Below are 16,566 nucleotides of genomic sequence, written 5' to 3' on the forward strand. Positions count from 1 at the left end.
AGTTTAGCTATATGAAAAGAGTCTAGCTATATGAAAAGATAAACAATGTGACGTTTTTAATAAATGTAAATAAAGCAGCTAATATCAACATGGACAAAATCATGAATGTAGCTACTAATTTGCTTTTTTGATGATGACCTGGCCAAAGTAGTAAAGGTTAGTTTTCACAATGATTCATTGTAGGATTATGATATTATTGCAATATGTAAATCCACATTGACTCTTTATATGGCTGGAAGAAGTAAATATTTTAGTTTTAAAAAATTATGACTTATTATTTTGTAATGTCAGAAGGACTTTAACTGTTTGGCCAGTCAAATTAACTTTAATGAGTGCATATTGAAATATTACACTGTTGGTTGGCAAAAAATGCATCTCAAAATGCATCAGATTGATACTTTAAAATATGGAATATTTAAAATTTTCTTCCGGGGGAGCATGCCACCGGACCCCCCTAGAGGGGTAATATCCTTCTCACCTTTTTCACCCCTGACCTGTTTTCATGCCTGAGAGATGGTCTGAAGAGTACTGTGTGGGTAGTACAAACTTTCTCCTGGCCACATAGGGTAACTGCAATAGAAGGAATAAAAAAACAAACAATAAAATACAGACAGGAAGCCAGTCAAAAATAGATTTAACATATTGTACGTCTATACGATTAGAGAGATACAACACCTGAACAGTCCAATATTATTTTTATAGGCAATGATGCCAACATATCCTCATACCTTAACAGAATAGCTGGGTTTACAATGACTCCCAAAACAACATACTGTATATGACCATTCTATTATTTACTGCAGCATGGTGGCCATTTGAAACACATGACCGTAACGCAAGACCCAGGTGGCAGTTTTAATCATGAGACAGTTCTATTAACGTAACGGCCGCCGTTTTAGACCCATCGTTAATGTTGTGAAAAGGAACTAGTTAAGTTTAGGGAATAAAAATACTTAGGGTTAGGTAATGATCAGGGATTGGCTTAAAATGAGTCACGAAAAATGACGGTAAATTCGGGTAATTTATAAAAGTGACTGTTGACTTTTGGTTTCATACGGGACACAAACCCCTGTCTCCTGAGCAACAGTCCTGTTTTTGTTTGAGCCAGCTACCACCCAGGAGTTCAGTGCTCTAATAGTGCTATTAGTGCCGCGAAAATTACAACAAGCAAACGTGAATATGGGTCGTTATGAGCTGCTTGCACAATCGACCTATACGGTCGTGTATTCTGAGTGAGGGCGGTCTGAATGTCCAGTGGTTCAAGAAGTAGTCAGACTCTCCCAATGAATCTGTGTACAACATTTCATGCGTCTAATATAGAATTTCATTTTGGACCCTAAAGCCTAAAAATACTCATGATGCTACGTATATTGGCGTATGTTAGTAGTAGTATAAATGGATTACAATTATCAATGAATTAAAATGTTAGGATTTCAACTATGTAGATAGTCCATTTTAGCTGCATTTTACACTGTTAAGTAGTTAAATATAAGAATGAATCATATTTTATCGTATGTTTTGAATGCTAATCTGCAAAGTACTAACCAGTCCCTCCAGAAAAACGCGATTATGCGATCGCATAATTCAATGCAAGTTCCCGCAATTTTTGCAAATTCCCGCAATTTCATCGCATAAAATTGCATAAATATCCCGCATATTTCACCGCTTTTTTTTAAGAAAACATGCCGCATAATCAAGGATTTTTGCCCGCAACAATCACAAAAAAACTCAAACTTTTTCTGGAAGGACTGACTAACTGTCAAGTGCATGTAGCGGGGTGGAAAGTAGTAGAAAAAAGGAAATGCTCGGGCAAATTACCTAAAAATTGTACTTACAGTAAGTACAGAATTTGAATCACATCCTGTTCTTGCCGACCACTTGGAGAAGCGATACAAATCATCTGTGTGGAGAAATGAGGCAACCCGACAATGTGTAACAAAAAGTATTTATTTCATTTTTAAATCCTTCATATTTCTTTCTTCATTTTTACTCTATTTGCAATACCCATGCTGTATAAACGTACAGAAATATAGAAACTGTATTCACTGCAGTAGGGGAAATATAGTAAAAAACAAAGAAACAAAGATATAAGTTAATATTCAGTCACACACCTACATATAGTATTGGGATTTCACATATATTAGCACATTAGTGATTTTCAAGATTGACATGCCATTGAAAATGTTAGGTCAACAAATTGTTGAGGTGACAAAATGCTACACGCTGTATTCACTTTAAACTCAAGGGCACCATTTAGAAACAGACAGCAATGGCAGAAAAGTGATAATCCTCTTGTGACCTTATCTCGTGCTGACACCCACCACCAAGGACAGGGTGCGGTTTAGAAGGGTGACATCTCACACAACTCAGCTCTCCAGTTCACCCATTACCACTCTTGACAGTTTAGTGTCACATAGTGGCCCCTGTGGAGGGGATGTGAACTGTTGAGAGTTCAGAGAATCATGGCCAGCCAGCCTACGATCATAGCTACACCCCCCATGGGAGCCACCTTGCGTAGACCAGGGTCCCCGGTCACGGCCTGGTGGTACAGAGAGCCACAGAACATCCCCATGCCCGCTATCAGGAGGGTACCAGCCTGTAGTGAGGGGACACAGAGGTAACACACAAGAAACTTTTTAAATAGTCAGGTTACCAACAAATTGCAGATGTAAAGGGTTTTTCACACGGGGAGCGATTGTCGTGCCTCATAATTCCTTTTCAATGAGATTCTTTGGACAACGACATACGATATTTGCTTAAAGTCTGTCACGGTACGATTTCAATTCAAGTCAGGAAGCTGCGATCGGTACGAGACAATATCGTATGCCAATTTAACACCGTTACATTATTATTAATAATAACTCAAACTAAACTAAATATGATTTGGACGTTTAAAAACAGAGCCCTTCCAGGCATTAAAATGAAAAACAAATTATTCTTTGTAATAAAAAGATTAAATATAAAGTGGGAAACAGACGATACGTAGCGATATTTTCACTCTGCATTGATAATATTGGATCGGGGATCTTTGAATTGATATATCGATCCAGATTGATGTATCGTTACACCCCTAGGTCTTGGTTCGCTTCCAAGTGCACTTCCATCCAAATACAGCATTTACTAGCCTGTAATTTCAACCTTGCACACAATTTACGGATTTATATATGATTTAAGGGATGATAACTTTCAAATCCATAACCAATTATGACCAAACATCACCATCGTCATCTGTGGGTGACATCATAATCTCTCGCTTGACCAAGTGCAGCGTGAACGCAAACCGAACCATATAAAAAAAACATGCAACAATGTTGAAAACTTCACCCCCCTCCCACAGAATCGCACAGAGTCTACCGAACAGGTGTGGTGAATAGGTGTGAAAGTGGCCTTCGAGTGGCAGAAGCTGGCTGTTTTAACCTTTCAACCATTACTTGCAGCTAGTTTTCACTCTGTCTTCAAAGCAACATATGGCGTTGAGGTGTTACAGCGGACTCATGTTGGTGGACGTGTGCCCTGCGTAGTCAGCCTGTTGTAGCTGGTAGTTTATTGGTTATTGTGACAGTAAATACACTGAACTTTAGACTCATACCAAACTGTAATATCCTATCTGCGCAATATATTATTTTATTTCTTATCCGATCATAATTTCTATTGCTTCCAATCAGCTGAGCCACCGCACAATCTTTGCACGTACGCCCTGGCAACTGCAGAAGCATCCCAAGTTGGAAAATCACTGGTGTAACGCCACTACCGGTCTTCACAGCAGAGCTAGGTCGCTTTTTAAAAGCCGACACGTTCTCTTCTGCTCAAATGCAAAACACAGCTATGAGACAAACGACAGCCAAGAGCTCAAAATGGCTCACAAAGCATTAAATAAGGATTTTTACAAGTAACTTTGAACACTCCCATTTCTTGCCAAACTAAAGAAACACTACTAGACATGGGGTAGTGGGGTGGTAAAGTTTGATCGTTCTGAAGTGGAGAATGTAAGTACATGATGTCCCACAGGAAACACTGAGCCTGGAGACAAACTGGTTTCTCCAAAATTCTCCAACTAGATGGGACATCCAAGAGATCCCGATTGGACTCACCACCACACACACTGTAGCTCGCACATAATCCGGCATCTGCATCTCCTTTTGTCAGTTTGTTGATTTTCAAATCAGATACGTTGTGGTTAATGAATCTTTAAAGTGCCCATATTATGAAAAAAACACTTTTTCTGGGATTTGGGGTGTTCTTTTGTGTCTCTGGTGCTTCCACACACATACAAACTTTGAAAAAAATCCATCCATGCTGTTTTGAGTGAGATACAGGTTTCTGAATGTGTCCTGCTTTCAGTCTCCTAGTGAGCTGTTCAAAATCGGCCTCGGACTGTAACGTCACAGTCCGAAATGAGCTGGCTAACCACAACCGTTAGCTCGTAGCGTTAGCGTTAGCCGGCTAATGCTAGCATGCTATGTCGTTCTCAATAGCAAAGCACTGCTACAACACACACAAGTTCACCATAATCTACAAAAGAACTACTTACATGTGCGCCCTCATTTAGAAGTCTCCCAGCTAATCCTGCCTTGTAACTGACCAAAGTTGGAGAAACAGCCTTTCTTTTACTGTCTCTAGAGTTAGCTAGCTGACATGCTCTACATCTGAGCTACTGCGCATGTGCGAGTGCAATCAAAGATAGTACAGAAGAAGAAGATGAAAAGAGGTCTCACTCTGTAGCTAAAACAGAGACCAGGTGAAAAGAGGATCTGCAGCAGTGAGAGAGAGCTGTGCAGTACAACAAAAATATGGTGTTTTTTGAAAATTAAACCATGTAAACCTATTCTGGTAAAACCTTAAAATACAGCTATGAACCTGAAAATGAGCATAATATGGGCGCTTTAAATAGAATTTACACTGCAAATACTTGGCGCTGCAGGTTTGCCATATGTGGGGAATTATATTAGTCAATGTGAAAAGGGACAAACACACAAACGCGCTTTTTTTAGGGTTATAAGAACGCCCACACAAAAACACAAAAAAAAACAAAAAAAGGGTTTTTTTTTTTTTTCTTGGCGTCCGGGGGGATAGCACAGAGAGAATGTACATCCAACAGACAAGACAATTTGTCTTGATAGCCAAGATCGAAGGCCCAGAGCGACCTCTCTCTTCCTCTCTCTCTCTGCCTCATCTGTGTCTCTACAATTCCACTCCTCCATTGCCAGCTGTTAGCCACAGGTTTGTAATTATGGCCTAAAGGAATACTGGTTTTCTGGTAATGGCAGGATGACACTAGTTTCACTTCAAAGGACACTCGAGTGCATCCGGCCCTGAGAGTTGGTATTAGGCTCCCGTACTCACCACAGCAGGTTTGCCAGAGTGGGCAGCACCCAGCAGGGCCAGGCTGTGGTAGAAATGGTACTTGTTGGCAGTTTCGAAAAGCTGGAGAGGCAGACACACAGAGACAGAGCGTTGAGAAAGATTCAGCCTGGAATCGCTAGATAAGGGCTACTACTGTACAGTGTAAATGGACTACTAGGGAGTATTTAAGTTACTACTAGTGTAAAAGGGGAGTGGGTTACTATCATCTATCATCTACCCAAGCCTGTAACAATTATAACATAATTGTCAATTTTTATACTTGCTAACATTAGCTAAGATACTAAGGTTTGACTGTTGATGGCAATTGTTGATGTTGTTAAGATGTGCCAAATTGTAATTATATAAGTAATTATTGGTCAGACTGTTGAAAGCTATGCTAGTTGTTGGCACTTGACCCTATACACGTTCATAGCAACACAAATGACAAGGGGAAAAATTAAAAAAATATTTTTATGATAATAAAGAGCCGTGGTTTGCTTCCTAAATACCTGTGTTACTAGTACATTATCTGGGACACATAGCAGTGATTATATATATATATATATATATATATATATATATATATATATATATATATATATATATATATATATATATATATATATATATATATATATATAACCAAAAGATGTACCCTGGAATTCATTCAAAACTTGAATTTGTTTAAAAAAAAGAAAAAAGTAGTAAATGAATAAATGTTTTTAAATTTGACTGAAAGAGACAATTCTATTGTTAATCGCAATTATTTTTAAGACAATTAGTTGCACAGCAAAATTTTGAATTGTTAGAGCTCTAAGTCTACCCTTCAGGTCAGAGATACAGGTCGCTTACATTCAGGACAGAGAGAGCCGTGTCCTGTTTGGTGCTTACATCCATCACACTCATGAATAGCTGATATATTTAGTTATTAATGTATTTCTATGTACATGTTTTAACATGATGTTAGTGTTTTTTGTTGCCTATTCTTCATGGGTTATGCTTTGCAAGTGTTTTTCTTCGGACTGCTGGTATGTCACGTTTGTGGTATATTGTGTTGTGGAGTATATGAACTGCACATGCTAACTGTGAATTGTGTGACTGAGAGAAATGTGAACGGTGTTGTATTGTTGGGTTTATGGATTACACACATGCACACACACACACGCACGCACGCGCGCACACACACACACGACAAATCAAGCTCCTAAATAAATAAAGTTGAATTGAATATTTGATCATTTTCATCAAGTTCTCTAATCGCACAAGGGACAGTCTATCAAATCACTATCAGACCATTTTTCCAAGATCAACAATGTAAGTCAATGTTTGAAAAAGATCTCAGTTACATGAGTAAAAAAGAAAAAAAAAATACATTGCTACAGTAACTTTAAAATTAAGCACTAAACTAAAACCAATTTAAAAGAACAAAATAAAAAATAAAAATAGCCTGCATAACCCAGATCATGATCTCTGAAAAGATCACTGAAGTAGAAACTGTATTAGGAGACTGCGGCATTGATCGAGTGGAAAGGTTGAAGAAAAAAAATATATACTTTTTAATATCCCAATTTGCTGATGCAGTACTATTTACATACCACTCTCTGGTAGTCATCTGGGTCTTTGTTTTTGAAACCTGAAAACACAAAATACAGTATGTTAAATGAAATGTTACTTTCACATAGCTGTGACAGACTTAATTATAACTTAATGCCTGGCAATCAACGGACATTTCCTTTAAGGTTCCCTACGCACACTATTTGGGTATTTATTTTTTGGGTCAGTTAAGACTTTTTTCAATGCGGGTGAACAGGCAGTGGTGAAAACAGTGCTCTTTGTGCATTCTCAAGTTATGGTAGTGTAAATAATACTGTTTCAAGATAGATAGATAGATATAGTCAGTGCAGCCCTTATATTAGCCAGCCTGATGTCTCATTAGGGCTGGGCGATATGGAGAAAAACAAATATCACGATATTTTTGACCAAATACCTCGATATTGATACAGCAACGATATTGTAGTGTTGACTTTTGGTGCTTTCACAAAATATTTACACAATGAGATTTTTGATAAATAATCATCTGTAATGTGGATATAATGACTGGGTATGAAGTGGGTAAAGGCAAATAATAGAACAGTTACAACAGTCTGGTAAGTTCAGAGAAGTTTATCACTTACTGTAATGCAGCCTTTAAAACCAGGAAAAGACAACACTTATATTACGATATTACGATATCCAAAATCTAAGACGATATCTAGCCTCTTAACAAGATAGATATAATATCGATATACAGTGCCTTGCGAAAGTATTCGGCCCCCTTGAACTTTTCGACCTTTTGCCACATTTCAGGCCTCAAACATAAAGATATAAAACTGTAATTTTTTGTGAAGAATCAACAACAAGTGGGTCCCAATTATGAAGTGGAATGAAATTCATTGGCTATTTCAAACCTTTTTAACAAATAAAAAACTGAAAAAGTGGGCGTGCAAAATTATTCAGCCCCTTTACTTTCAGTGCAGCAAACTCTCTCCAGAAGTTCAGTGAGGATCTCTGAATGATCCAATGTTGACCTAAATGACTAATGATGATAAATAGAATCCAGCTGTGTGTAATCAAGTCTCCGTATAAATGCACCTGCTCTGTGATAGTCTCAGAGCTCCGTGTAAAGCGCAGAGAGCATCATGAAGAACAAGGAACACACCAGGCAGGTCCGAGAGATACTGTTGTGGAGAAGTTTAAAGCCGGTTGGATACAAAAAGATTTCCCAAGCTTTAAACATCCCAAGGAGCACTGTGCAAGCGATAATATTGAAATGGAAGGAGTATCAGACCACTACAAATCTAGAGACCCCGGCCGTCCCTCTAAACTTTCAGCTCATACAATGAGAAGACTGATCAGGGATGCAGCAAAGAGGCCCATGATCACTCTGGATGAACTGCAGAGATCTACAGCTGAGGTGGGAGACTCTGTCCATAGGACAACAATCAGTCGTATACTGCACAAATCTGGCCTTTATGGAAGAGTGGCAAGAAGAAAGCCATTTCTTAAAGATATCCATAAAAGTGTCGTTTAAAGTTTGCCAAAAGCCACCTGGGAGACACACCAAACATGTGGAAGAAGGTGCTGTGGTCAGATGAAACCAAAATCGAACTTTTGGCAACAATGCAAAACGTTATGTTTGGCGTAAAAGCAACACAGCTCATCACCCTGAACACACCATCCCCACTGTCAAACATGGTGGTGGCAGCATCATGGTTTGGGCCTGCTTTTCTTCGCCAGGGACAGGGAAGATGGTTAAAATTGATGGGAAGATGGATGGAGCCAAATACAGGACCATTCTGGAAGAAAACCTGATGGAGTCTGCAAAAGACCTGAGACTGGACGGAGGATTTGTCTTCCAACAAGACAATGATCCAAAACATAAAGCAAAATCTACAATGGAATGGTTCACAAATAAACATATCCAGGTGTTAGAATGGCCAAGTCAAAGTCCAGACCTGAATCCAATCGAGAATCTGTGGAAAGAACTGAAAACTGCTGTTCACAAACGCTCTCCATCCAACCTCACTGAGCTCTAGCTGTTTTGCAAGGAGGAATGGGCAAAAATGTCAGTCTCTCGATGTGCAAAACTGATAGAGACATACCCCAAGCGACTTACAGCTGTAATAGCAGCAAAAGGTGGCGCTACAAAGTATTAACTTAAGGGGGCTGAATAATTTTGCACGCCCAATATTTCAGTTTTTTATTTGTTAAAAAGGTTTGAAATAGCCAATGAATTTCATTCCACTTCATAATTGGGACCCACTTGTTGTTGATTCTTCACAAAAAATTACAGTTTTATATCTTTATGTTTGAGGCCTGAAATGTGGCAAAAGGTCGAAAAGTTCAAGGGGGCCGAATACTTTCGCAAGGCACTGTATTGCCCAGCTCTATGTCTCATTGACCCATTTCAGAAGTTACCAAAATATAGCCACGTTTAGCTAGCTACATCCAGCAGACACCAGCCTGCACTTTTGCCATTGACCCACTCATTAGTAACGTTAAGCCTTCATCCACCATGACAGCCTACAGTGGAGGCAGCTGGTCACCTTGATTACACAATTATTTAATTTTACCAAAAATAACGTGCTGCTGGGTGTGTCGTTTGGATGCCGAATTAACCACGAGCCTGCTAAACGTTAGCTGCCGTTATTTGTTCTTTTATAGTTATGCAGCTGCGTCGATACTAAAAGCCAATCTTAAATTGGCGTCTTTTGGGACGGAGGCTGGAGTAGTAAGCGTTTACACGCCAGTCTTTCCTGACTGTGTTTTACTATGCAACCTAATGGAAAGACAGTGTTAGGTATTAAGCCAACGTAGAGGTCCCTACCGTGAGCCCCGTATGCCCCCGCTGCCACGGCCGAAGCCCCCGACAGAGCTGCTAACCTTCGGACAATAACAGAAGCAGTCATGTCTTGAAGCTGCGTGTGTGTATCTGTCCGACATGCGGAAGAGTGACGGCAATGCTGCCTTCACTGTCGTTTTGTAAATTCCTACTTCCGAAATCAGGGGTTATACGGAAATTATGGCTGTTCCGCGCATGATGTTCAACAAAAATAACCAAAATAGTCACAGTCAGTATAATACAATGTAACAACACTGTGCCACAGAGAGGGGAAGAATAGAAATGCACATCAGCTGTGGGATTAAATATAGTGTTATCTCATTAACGTGGTGCATCCCTTATTTATCCCTTGTATGGTGTTCGGGTCTGTGGAACCCGTTTTCAATGTTTGCTAAAAGAAAAATTACGCTATTTACTATTTCTTCTAACTCAAACTCATTGGCCTTGGCTCATTTTCTGTGAAGAACATAAAAATGACGTGTGTGTGTGTGTGTGTGAGTGTAGGTGTCTGTGTGTGGGAATGTTCTGCACCTGCTATTCCCCCACAAAGTTACAAAACTGTTACATTTCAAGCACTTTCACCTGTTCACCAATAATGATCAGATTTTATTTATTTATTTACCTTTTTTATAATTGAATTTCCTTGTTTTCTCACAAAAAAAACCGAAAATGATCATATGATCATAAATGTGATCTCACAGGGGTAAATGGCAAATATGAACCATAAATGATGTATATATCATTGGTAAGTTGAGCTAAAGTAAACATCTGTTATGTATTTTTACATAAATTGTTATGGCTGAGTACCGCCACCTCCTGCAGTGAGCAAGCACCTGCGTAACGGTGTGTCTTTTAATGTCTGTGTCTTAATCAGTTGCACGTTTTCATACAAAATGAGCTTTACACATAACCTTAGCAAAGCTGAATATTTCATCACTGTCGTGTTTGTGTACATTTGATGAAGTCTTGATGTGGCTGTTTGGTTAGCGACACTTAAAGGTCCCATGGCATGACATTTTTTTTTTTGAGTTCCCCCAGCCTGCCTATGGTCCCCCAGTGGCTAGACTTGGTGATAGGTGTAAACCGAGCCCTGGGTATCCTGCTCTGCCTTTGAGGAAATGAAAGCTCAGATGGGCCGATCTGGAATCTTCCCTTTATGATGTCATAAGGGGCAAGGTTACCTCCCCTTTCTCTGCTTTGCCCGCCCAGAGAATTTGGCCCACCCATGAGAGAGAGAGAGAGACATCATGGCTTTCAAACAAGCAAAGTGGCAGTTGGTCAAGACCACACCCCCACCCTCCACCTTGCCTCCCCCCCTCTCTCCTCCTCAATAGCATTTAAAGCTACAGACACAGAAATGGCACATACTAAGGAAAGCTCATTGTGGGACTGGCTCTAGTGGCTGTAATTCTGCACCATGGCTGAATTTTGGGAAAGAGACTTCAGATACAGTATTAGGGGACCACTAAGGTCTATATAAAAGAGACTTCAGATACAGTATTAGGGGACCACTAAGGTCTATATAAAAGAGACTTCAGATACAGTATTAGGGGACCACTAAGGTCTATATAAAAGAGACTTCAGATACAGTATTAGGGGACCACTAAGGTCTATATAAAAGAGACTTCAGATACAGTATTAGGGGACCACTAAGGTCTATATAAAATAGACTTCAGATACAATATTAGGGGACCACTAAGGTCTATATAAAATAGACTTCAGATACAGTATTAGGGGACCACTAAGGTCTATATAAAAGAGACTTCAGATACAGTCTTAGGGGACCACTAAGGTCTATATAAAAGAGACTTCAGATACAGTATTAGGGGACCACTAAGGTCTATATAAAAGAGACTTCAGATACAGTCTTAGGGGACCACTAAGGTCTATATAAAAGAGACTTCAGATACAGTATTAGGGGACCACTAAGGTCTATATAAAAGAGACTTCAGATACAGTATTAGGGGACCACTAAGGTCTATATAAAAGCATCCAAAAAGCAGCATGTCATAGGACCTTTAAAAGTGTTGCAAGTCTAGTTCTTCAAGTAAATTCTGGCACACCACAGTCAACTTTAATCAAATAAAACTATAATAATAATGTCATTTCCCACACAATAGTGGCTACTGAAAGTGCTGCGTCACTAACTGTGGAAATCCACTAGCCAGAGCTGGTGAGCAAATGTCATTGATGTCAAGCCCTGAATGTACTGTATGTAATGGAATTACACATTTAAGTGATATATTACCAGGACATGCTTTGATTGATGATTTATCCAAGACATATAACATAATTAGAGTACCCGCACCTTTTTTTGGTCCAATTCAGGCACTGTTTTAGCTCCCTTACATCTCACTTCTTGGGCATTACCACAGTCGTCCAAATGTTGTCCTAGTTACGACATTCCACTGAGTCCTTGAAGGCAGCACCACAGAGAGTCGAAACTGAGTTCAATCCATATGCTCAGTATAACCATGTAGGCTCCTGGCCATGGAAGTATAATCTGCCAGCCACATCGGATATCCGTTTGGAGGCTTGAACCAGAATGGCTTTTGCGGTGCTACAGTTCCAGCCCACAAGGAAATGTTTCATAACTACTAAATAGATCTGACACTGACACTTTAGCGGTCTTGTAATGGCTTTAGGCCTTGTACTTGTATATGAGTGTAGGCATATAATACTCCTGTCTGTGGCTGGTCATTTCTGACTTTCAATGCTCTCATGTGTTAGGCCAATTGCAGAGGACACCGTTCAACCAGGATACAAGTAAAAGAGCACTTTATATTATTATTTTATTCTATTTTTGTTATAAATCGGCTACTATCAGCGCTAAGCTTGGAGGACATGAAGGCTCAAACTCACTGTTATTCACTGACCTCCACTTTGCAAATAGAAAATAAAATCAAACTCATTTAGATTTTTTTTTACCTCTGCTATGTTTAAGGCCTCACATCTGAAATGCATTATTCATGGAATGGCTGAATTAAACTATTGTGCTGCTTTTGTATGAATAATTAATTTTCTCCACAGAAGGGTTGCTTGGCTTTCGAAAGGGGGCTAGGCTGCCCATTTTTTTTAGCATCACCGTATGCACCAAATTGCAACATAACACTGAATGATAGGCTCAGCGTTGGTGGTGCGGAGGGTACATTAGTGTGCAGCACTTTGCAATTTGTCCATCCCTGCAATTTAGGAAGCACTGGTGAATTTCTCTGCTTTGGTGAATTACTCTTAATGGTTGATGTGCTTTCCTGCCAGCTTAGGTGTTGGTGGACGAATGCTGTTAACCCTTTGATGGAAATATACTCTTATCCCTGCAGAGAGCCCACCAAAAGGGGGTGCTGTGTTGCTTTCTCATCTGCCAAAGTGTGTGTGTGTGTGTGTGTGTGTGTGTGTGTGTGTGTGTGTGTGTGTGTGTGTGTGTGTGTGTGTGTGTGTATGTGTGTGTGTGTGTGTGTGTGTGTGTGTGTGTGTGTGTGTGTTTGTGTGTGTGTGTGTGTAGGGGGCAGGGGAGACTGCTTCCAATTATCATATTGAAATTACACAGGGTCACACTGCATTACTGGGGAGTCGCAAAACCACAGTTTCCGTCGAGCCTCGTCCTTAGCTGACTTTGACACCGCATTAACACAATGCTTACAATTAACACATCGTAATGACCATGTAGCTAATTAAAAGTAAGCCTTATGAGTCACAAGCCTTCATCATCGGCTGTGAACAGAACCTATAGAGCTCAACAGTTTGGTTGCGGAAGTAAAAATCCTATCCCATAAGGATTTCGATTATTAGTCGTAATGTCTAAACCATCCAAGGTAGACCATTCTGATAGATATTTCCCACCTGACAGAATGAGCTCCCCTACTTTTAACCACATTTAGAGAGGAGGTAGGTGGTAGGCCATTCTGATAGATACTTCCAACCTGATAGAATGAGCTACCTTACTTTTAACCACATTTAGAGAGGAGGTAGGCCATTCTGATAGATATCCCCCACCTGTCAGAATGAGCTAACCTACCTTTAACCACATTTAGAGAGGAGGTAGGCCATTTGAATGGTTACTTCCCACCTGATAGAATGAGCTACCCTACCTTTAAACACATTTATAGAGGTGGTAGGCCATTCTGATAGATATCCCCACCTGTCAGAATGAGCTACCCTACCTTTAACCACATTTAGAGAGGAGGTAGGCCATTTGAATGGTTACTTCCCACCTGATAGAATGAGCTACCCTACTTTTAAACACATTTATAGAGGAGGTAGGCCATTCTGATATATTTTTCCAACCTGATAGCCAGTGAGTGCATTTGTGGACTTTTCTTTGGCATGATTTGCTGCTCTGCCCACAGGTTGGCTTGTATGCCGAGGGATGCTTGCTTACTGTGCACACTCAAAATCCACTCACACATCAACACAGGCCAATTTTTGTTCAGGCCCATTGCAGATGGGACAGCAAGGGCAACAATGGCGTATGGCTTTACATCTTGTTTTCACAGACAAGCAGAACATCACCTCCAAGTCCCAGCAGCCGTGTGCCGTGAGGTTCCTCCAAGAGCCAAAATCCATCTCACTTCAGCCATCCCCGCTCGCCTCTCCGCTCCTCTCTAGGGACTGCTTTGCTCTCCGCCAAGCCTCGGTGTGTTAGAGTAGATGCCTGTGCATGTATGTGTCTGATCTCCTCAGATTGTCTCAGCGTGATGGAGCTGTCGTCCGAGGAAACAGTGCGGTTCTCGCGTGACAGGCAGAACATTACTCGTTTTAAACGAGGAAATCGAGTGAGCACTTCCCGCAAATAGGAACTGGTAGCTTGTCATGCAACCTTCGCATTTACATGACAGCTGCTGTTGCCAAACACTCTATTTCATCCCGGTGCAACCTCTTTGTAGAAACACTGTATTGCAACGACAAAAAAAAAATGATGCTTCCATCCACAAGAAAACAAGGAGTGCTTCCATTTCCACATTTTAAAACAACTTTTCAGCTTAATGTACTGCCCTGGGTTGTTTTGAAAATCCAATTCCCTATTATTGTTAGCTATATTGTTAGGTATATCTGGTGGCGAGTCATCTTTGTCCTGCAAGGGAATTTAAAAGCAAGGCAAATAAAGTGGTCTCGTCAACATAAAACTAAACATTCTGCTTTCTTTTTCGTTAGCAGGTAACGAGACGGATTGGAACGCCACGGCTCGACCTCACAGTTGTCATTATTTAAAGAAATAAGACACGCTGAGTGATGTTTTCTGAAATGGGAATCTTGTACGTATGGTCATGCTGTTGGAAATGTCAGAAGTGTCATCCATCTCCTCCACTTTCACACTTGAGATTCACGTGTCTCAATATCCAAAACTGGACGGCTCCATCCTGCTAGCGATGAAATATCCTTTGTGTGCCAGAAAGCTTTGCCTGCCGGGTAGCGTGCTCCCACTCCTGATTGATTTAAAAAGAAACCCAACATTTCTGAAATTCTCTATTAACCTTGATGTGTTTTGACGGCTGCAGCCATTCACTGTCGTCGGCTCGCTTTGAGGAGCTGCAACCACAGCCAATTATCTATCTGTTAGGGCGCTTTCATGTCTCTGAGATGTTTAGTCACAAATGTACGTATTGTGCCCCAGTGTCACAGCTTCTTTTGCTCCAGCTCTGTCACTACTCCATGTCATTACATCCCTTACCGCAAAGAGGAAAGAAATGGGGGGTGAGAGAGAGAGAGAGAGAGAGAAGAAGAGAGAGAAAAAAAAAAAAAAAAAAAAAAAAAAAAAAAAATAGAAAAAGAGAAGAAGGCCTGTCGAGTGACATTTTGTCTGGGAGTCCAGGCTATTGTGTGCTAGGGGAGACAACACCAGTCATTGCCATTACACTGGCTGGCAGAGCGGCACACGCACACACATACACTGGACCAAAACAGCCTCAGGTACACACACACACACACACACACACACACACACACACACACACACACACGTCAATGCTGAAAGATATTGTTTTGTGGATGTTTTCAGCAAATAATTTTTTTTTTTTATAGCATGGCAAGTTGTTTCTGATACTGAGCTGACTGTGTGTGCTGCTCCAAACAATGCAATCAAAGCACATTCAGACTCATTATTAATCCACAGAAAAATATTCAGACAAAGTCACTCTCTACTAAATGTCAGATTGTTCGTCCCGAGCATTTTTGCACATACAAAAACAAACACTCAGGCATGCATAAAATCTCCAATGTGCGCACACACACACACACACACACACACACACACACACACACACACACACACACACACACACACACACTCACACAAAGTTGCGGTTACAGCAGGCTCCCCACGCCGAGCGAGCATAATTAGCACACTCGTTAAGCTCATCTGCATCTCTCTTCAAAGGAGATCGATGCAAATGGGTAGGATTTAGCCATTGGCGGCAATTAGGCCAAAAGAATATCCTAGCTGGAGAAACTCGGTTGCAGCAAGGCAATGTCGGTTTCATCGCAGGGAATAAATGCGTTTTCTGCCCCTGTACTGAGCGCATAATATAATCCAGAATGAATGCTTTCATTTACTCTCATGTCCAATCAAGTTCTGTTTAATCACATTCGGTACCAGCCTCATGGTTGTCACATAATCCTGGGCTTTGAGGTACAAGTTTAGCTGTATCCTGATAGGTCTTATTCCTCTCTGCCATAGAACTCCATTACTGTCCGAAAACACATTGATGAGCCACACCGTTGCACTGACATGTTCCTTTATTACCATAAACACACCCCTTTTTTTTGAGTCAGTCCCACTAAGTAGCACACACATTTTGAATTAAAGGTCCCATGGCATGAAAATGTCACTTCATGAGGTTTTTTAA

General features: G+C 40.5%; 1 protein-coding gene across 1 annotated transcript; it reads right to left on the reverse strand.

Annotated features, from left to right (window-relative positions):
• Nucleotides 1–1,928: 1,928 nt before the first annotated feature.
• tmem256 (transmembrane protein 256) lies at nt 1,929–9,858 on the reverse strand. Its single transcript, XM_039822504.1, has 4 exons — nt 9,710–9,858; nt 6,939–6,976; nt 5,344–5,424; nt 1,929–2,596 (listed from the first exon to the last, which is right to left on the reverse strand). The coding sequence occupies exons 1-4, from the start codon at nt 9,789–9,791 to the stop codon at nt 2,453–2,455; spliced, it is 345 nt and encodes a 114-aa protein (XP_039678438.1). The 5' UTR covers nt 9,792–9,858; the 3' UTR covers nt 1,929–2,452.
• Between the last annotated feature and the right edge of the window lie 6,708 nt (nt 9,859–16,566).

The sequence above is a fragment of the Perca fluviatilis genome, chromosome 14 (genome assembly GCF_010015445.1).
Source record: "Perca fluviatilis chromosome 14, GENO_Pfluv_1.0, whole genome shotgun sequence".
Classification (NCBI taxonomy): domain Eukaryota; kingdom Metazoa; phylum Chordata; class Actinopteri; order Perciformes; family Percidae; genus Perca; species Perca fluviatilis.

What these genes read in the sequence shown, in the direction of transcription:
- tmem256 (XM_039822504.1), bottom strand. Translation starts at nt 9,791, where the DNA reads ATGACTGCTTCTGTTATTGTCCGAAGGTTAGCAGCTCTGTCGGGGGCT. An exon ending in CAGATGACTACCAGAGAGTG is followed by an intron (nt 5,425 to 6,938) that starts GTATGTAAATAG and finishes CTGCCTCTCCAG; the next exon opens with CTTTTCGAAACTGCCAACAA. An exon ending in ACTCTGGCAAACCTGCTGTG is followed by an intron (nt 2,597 to 5,343) that starts GTGAGTACGGGA and finishes CCCTCACTACAG; the next exon opens with GCTGGTACCCTCCTGATAGC.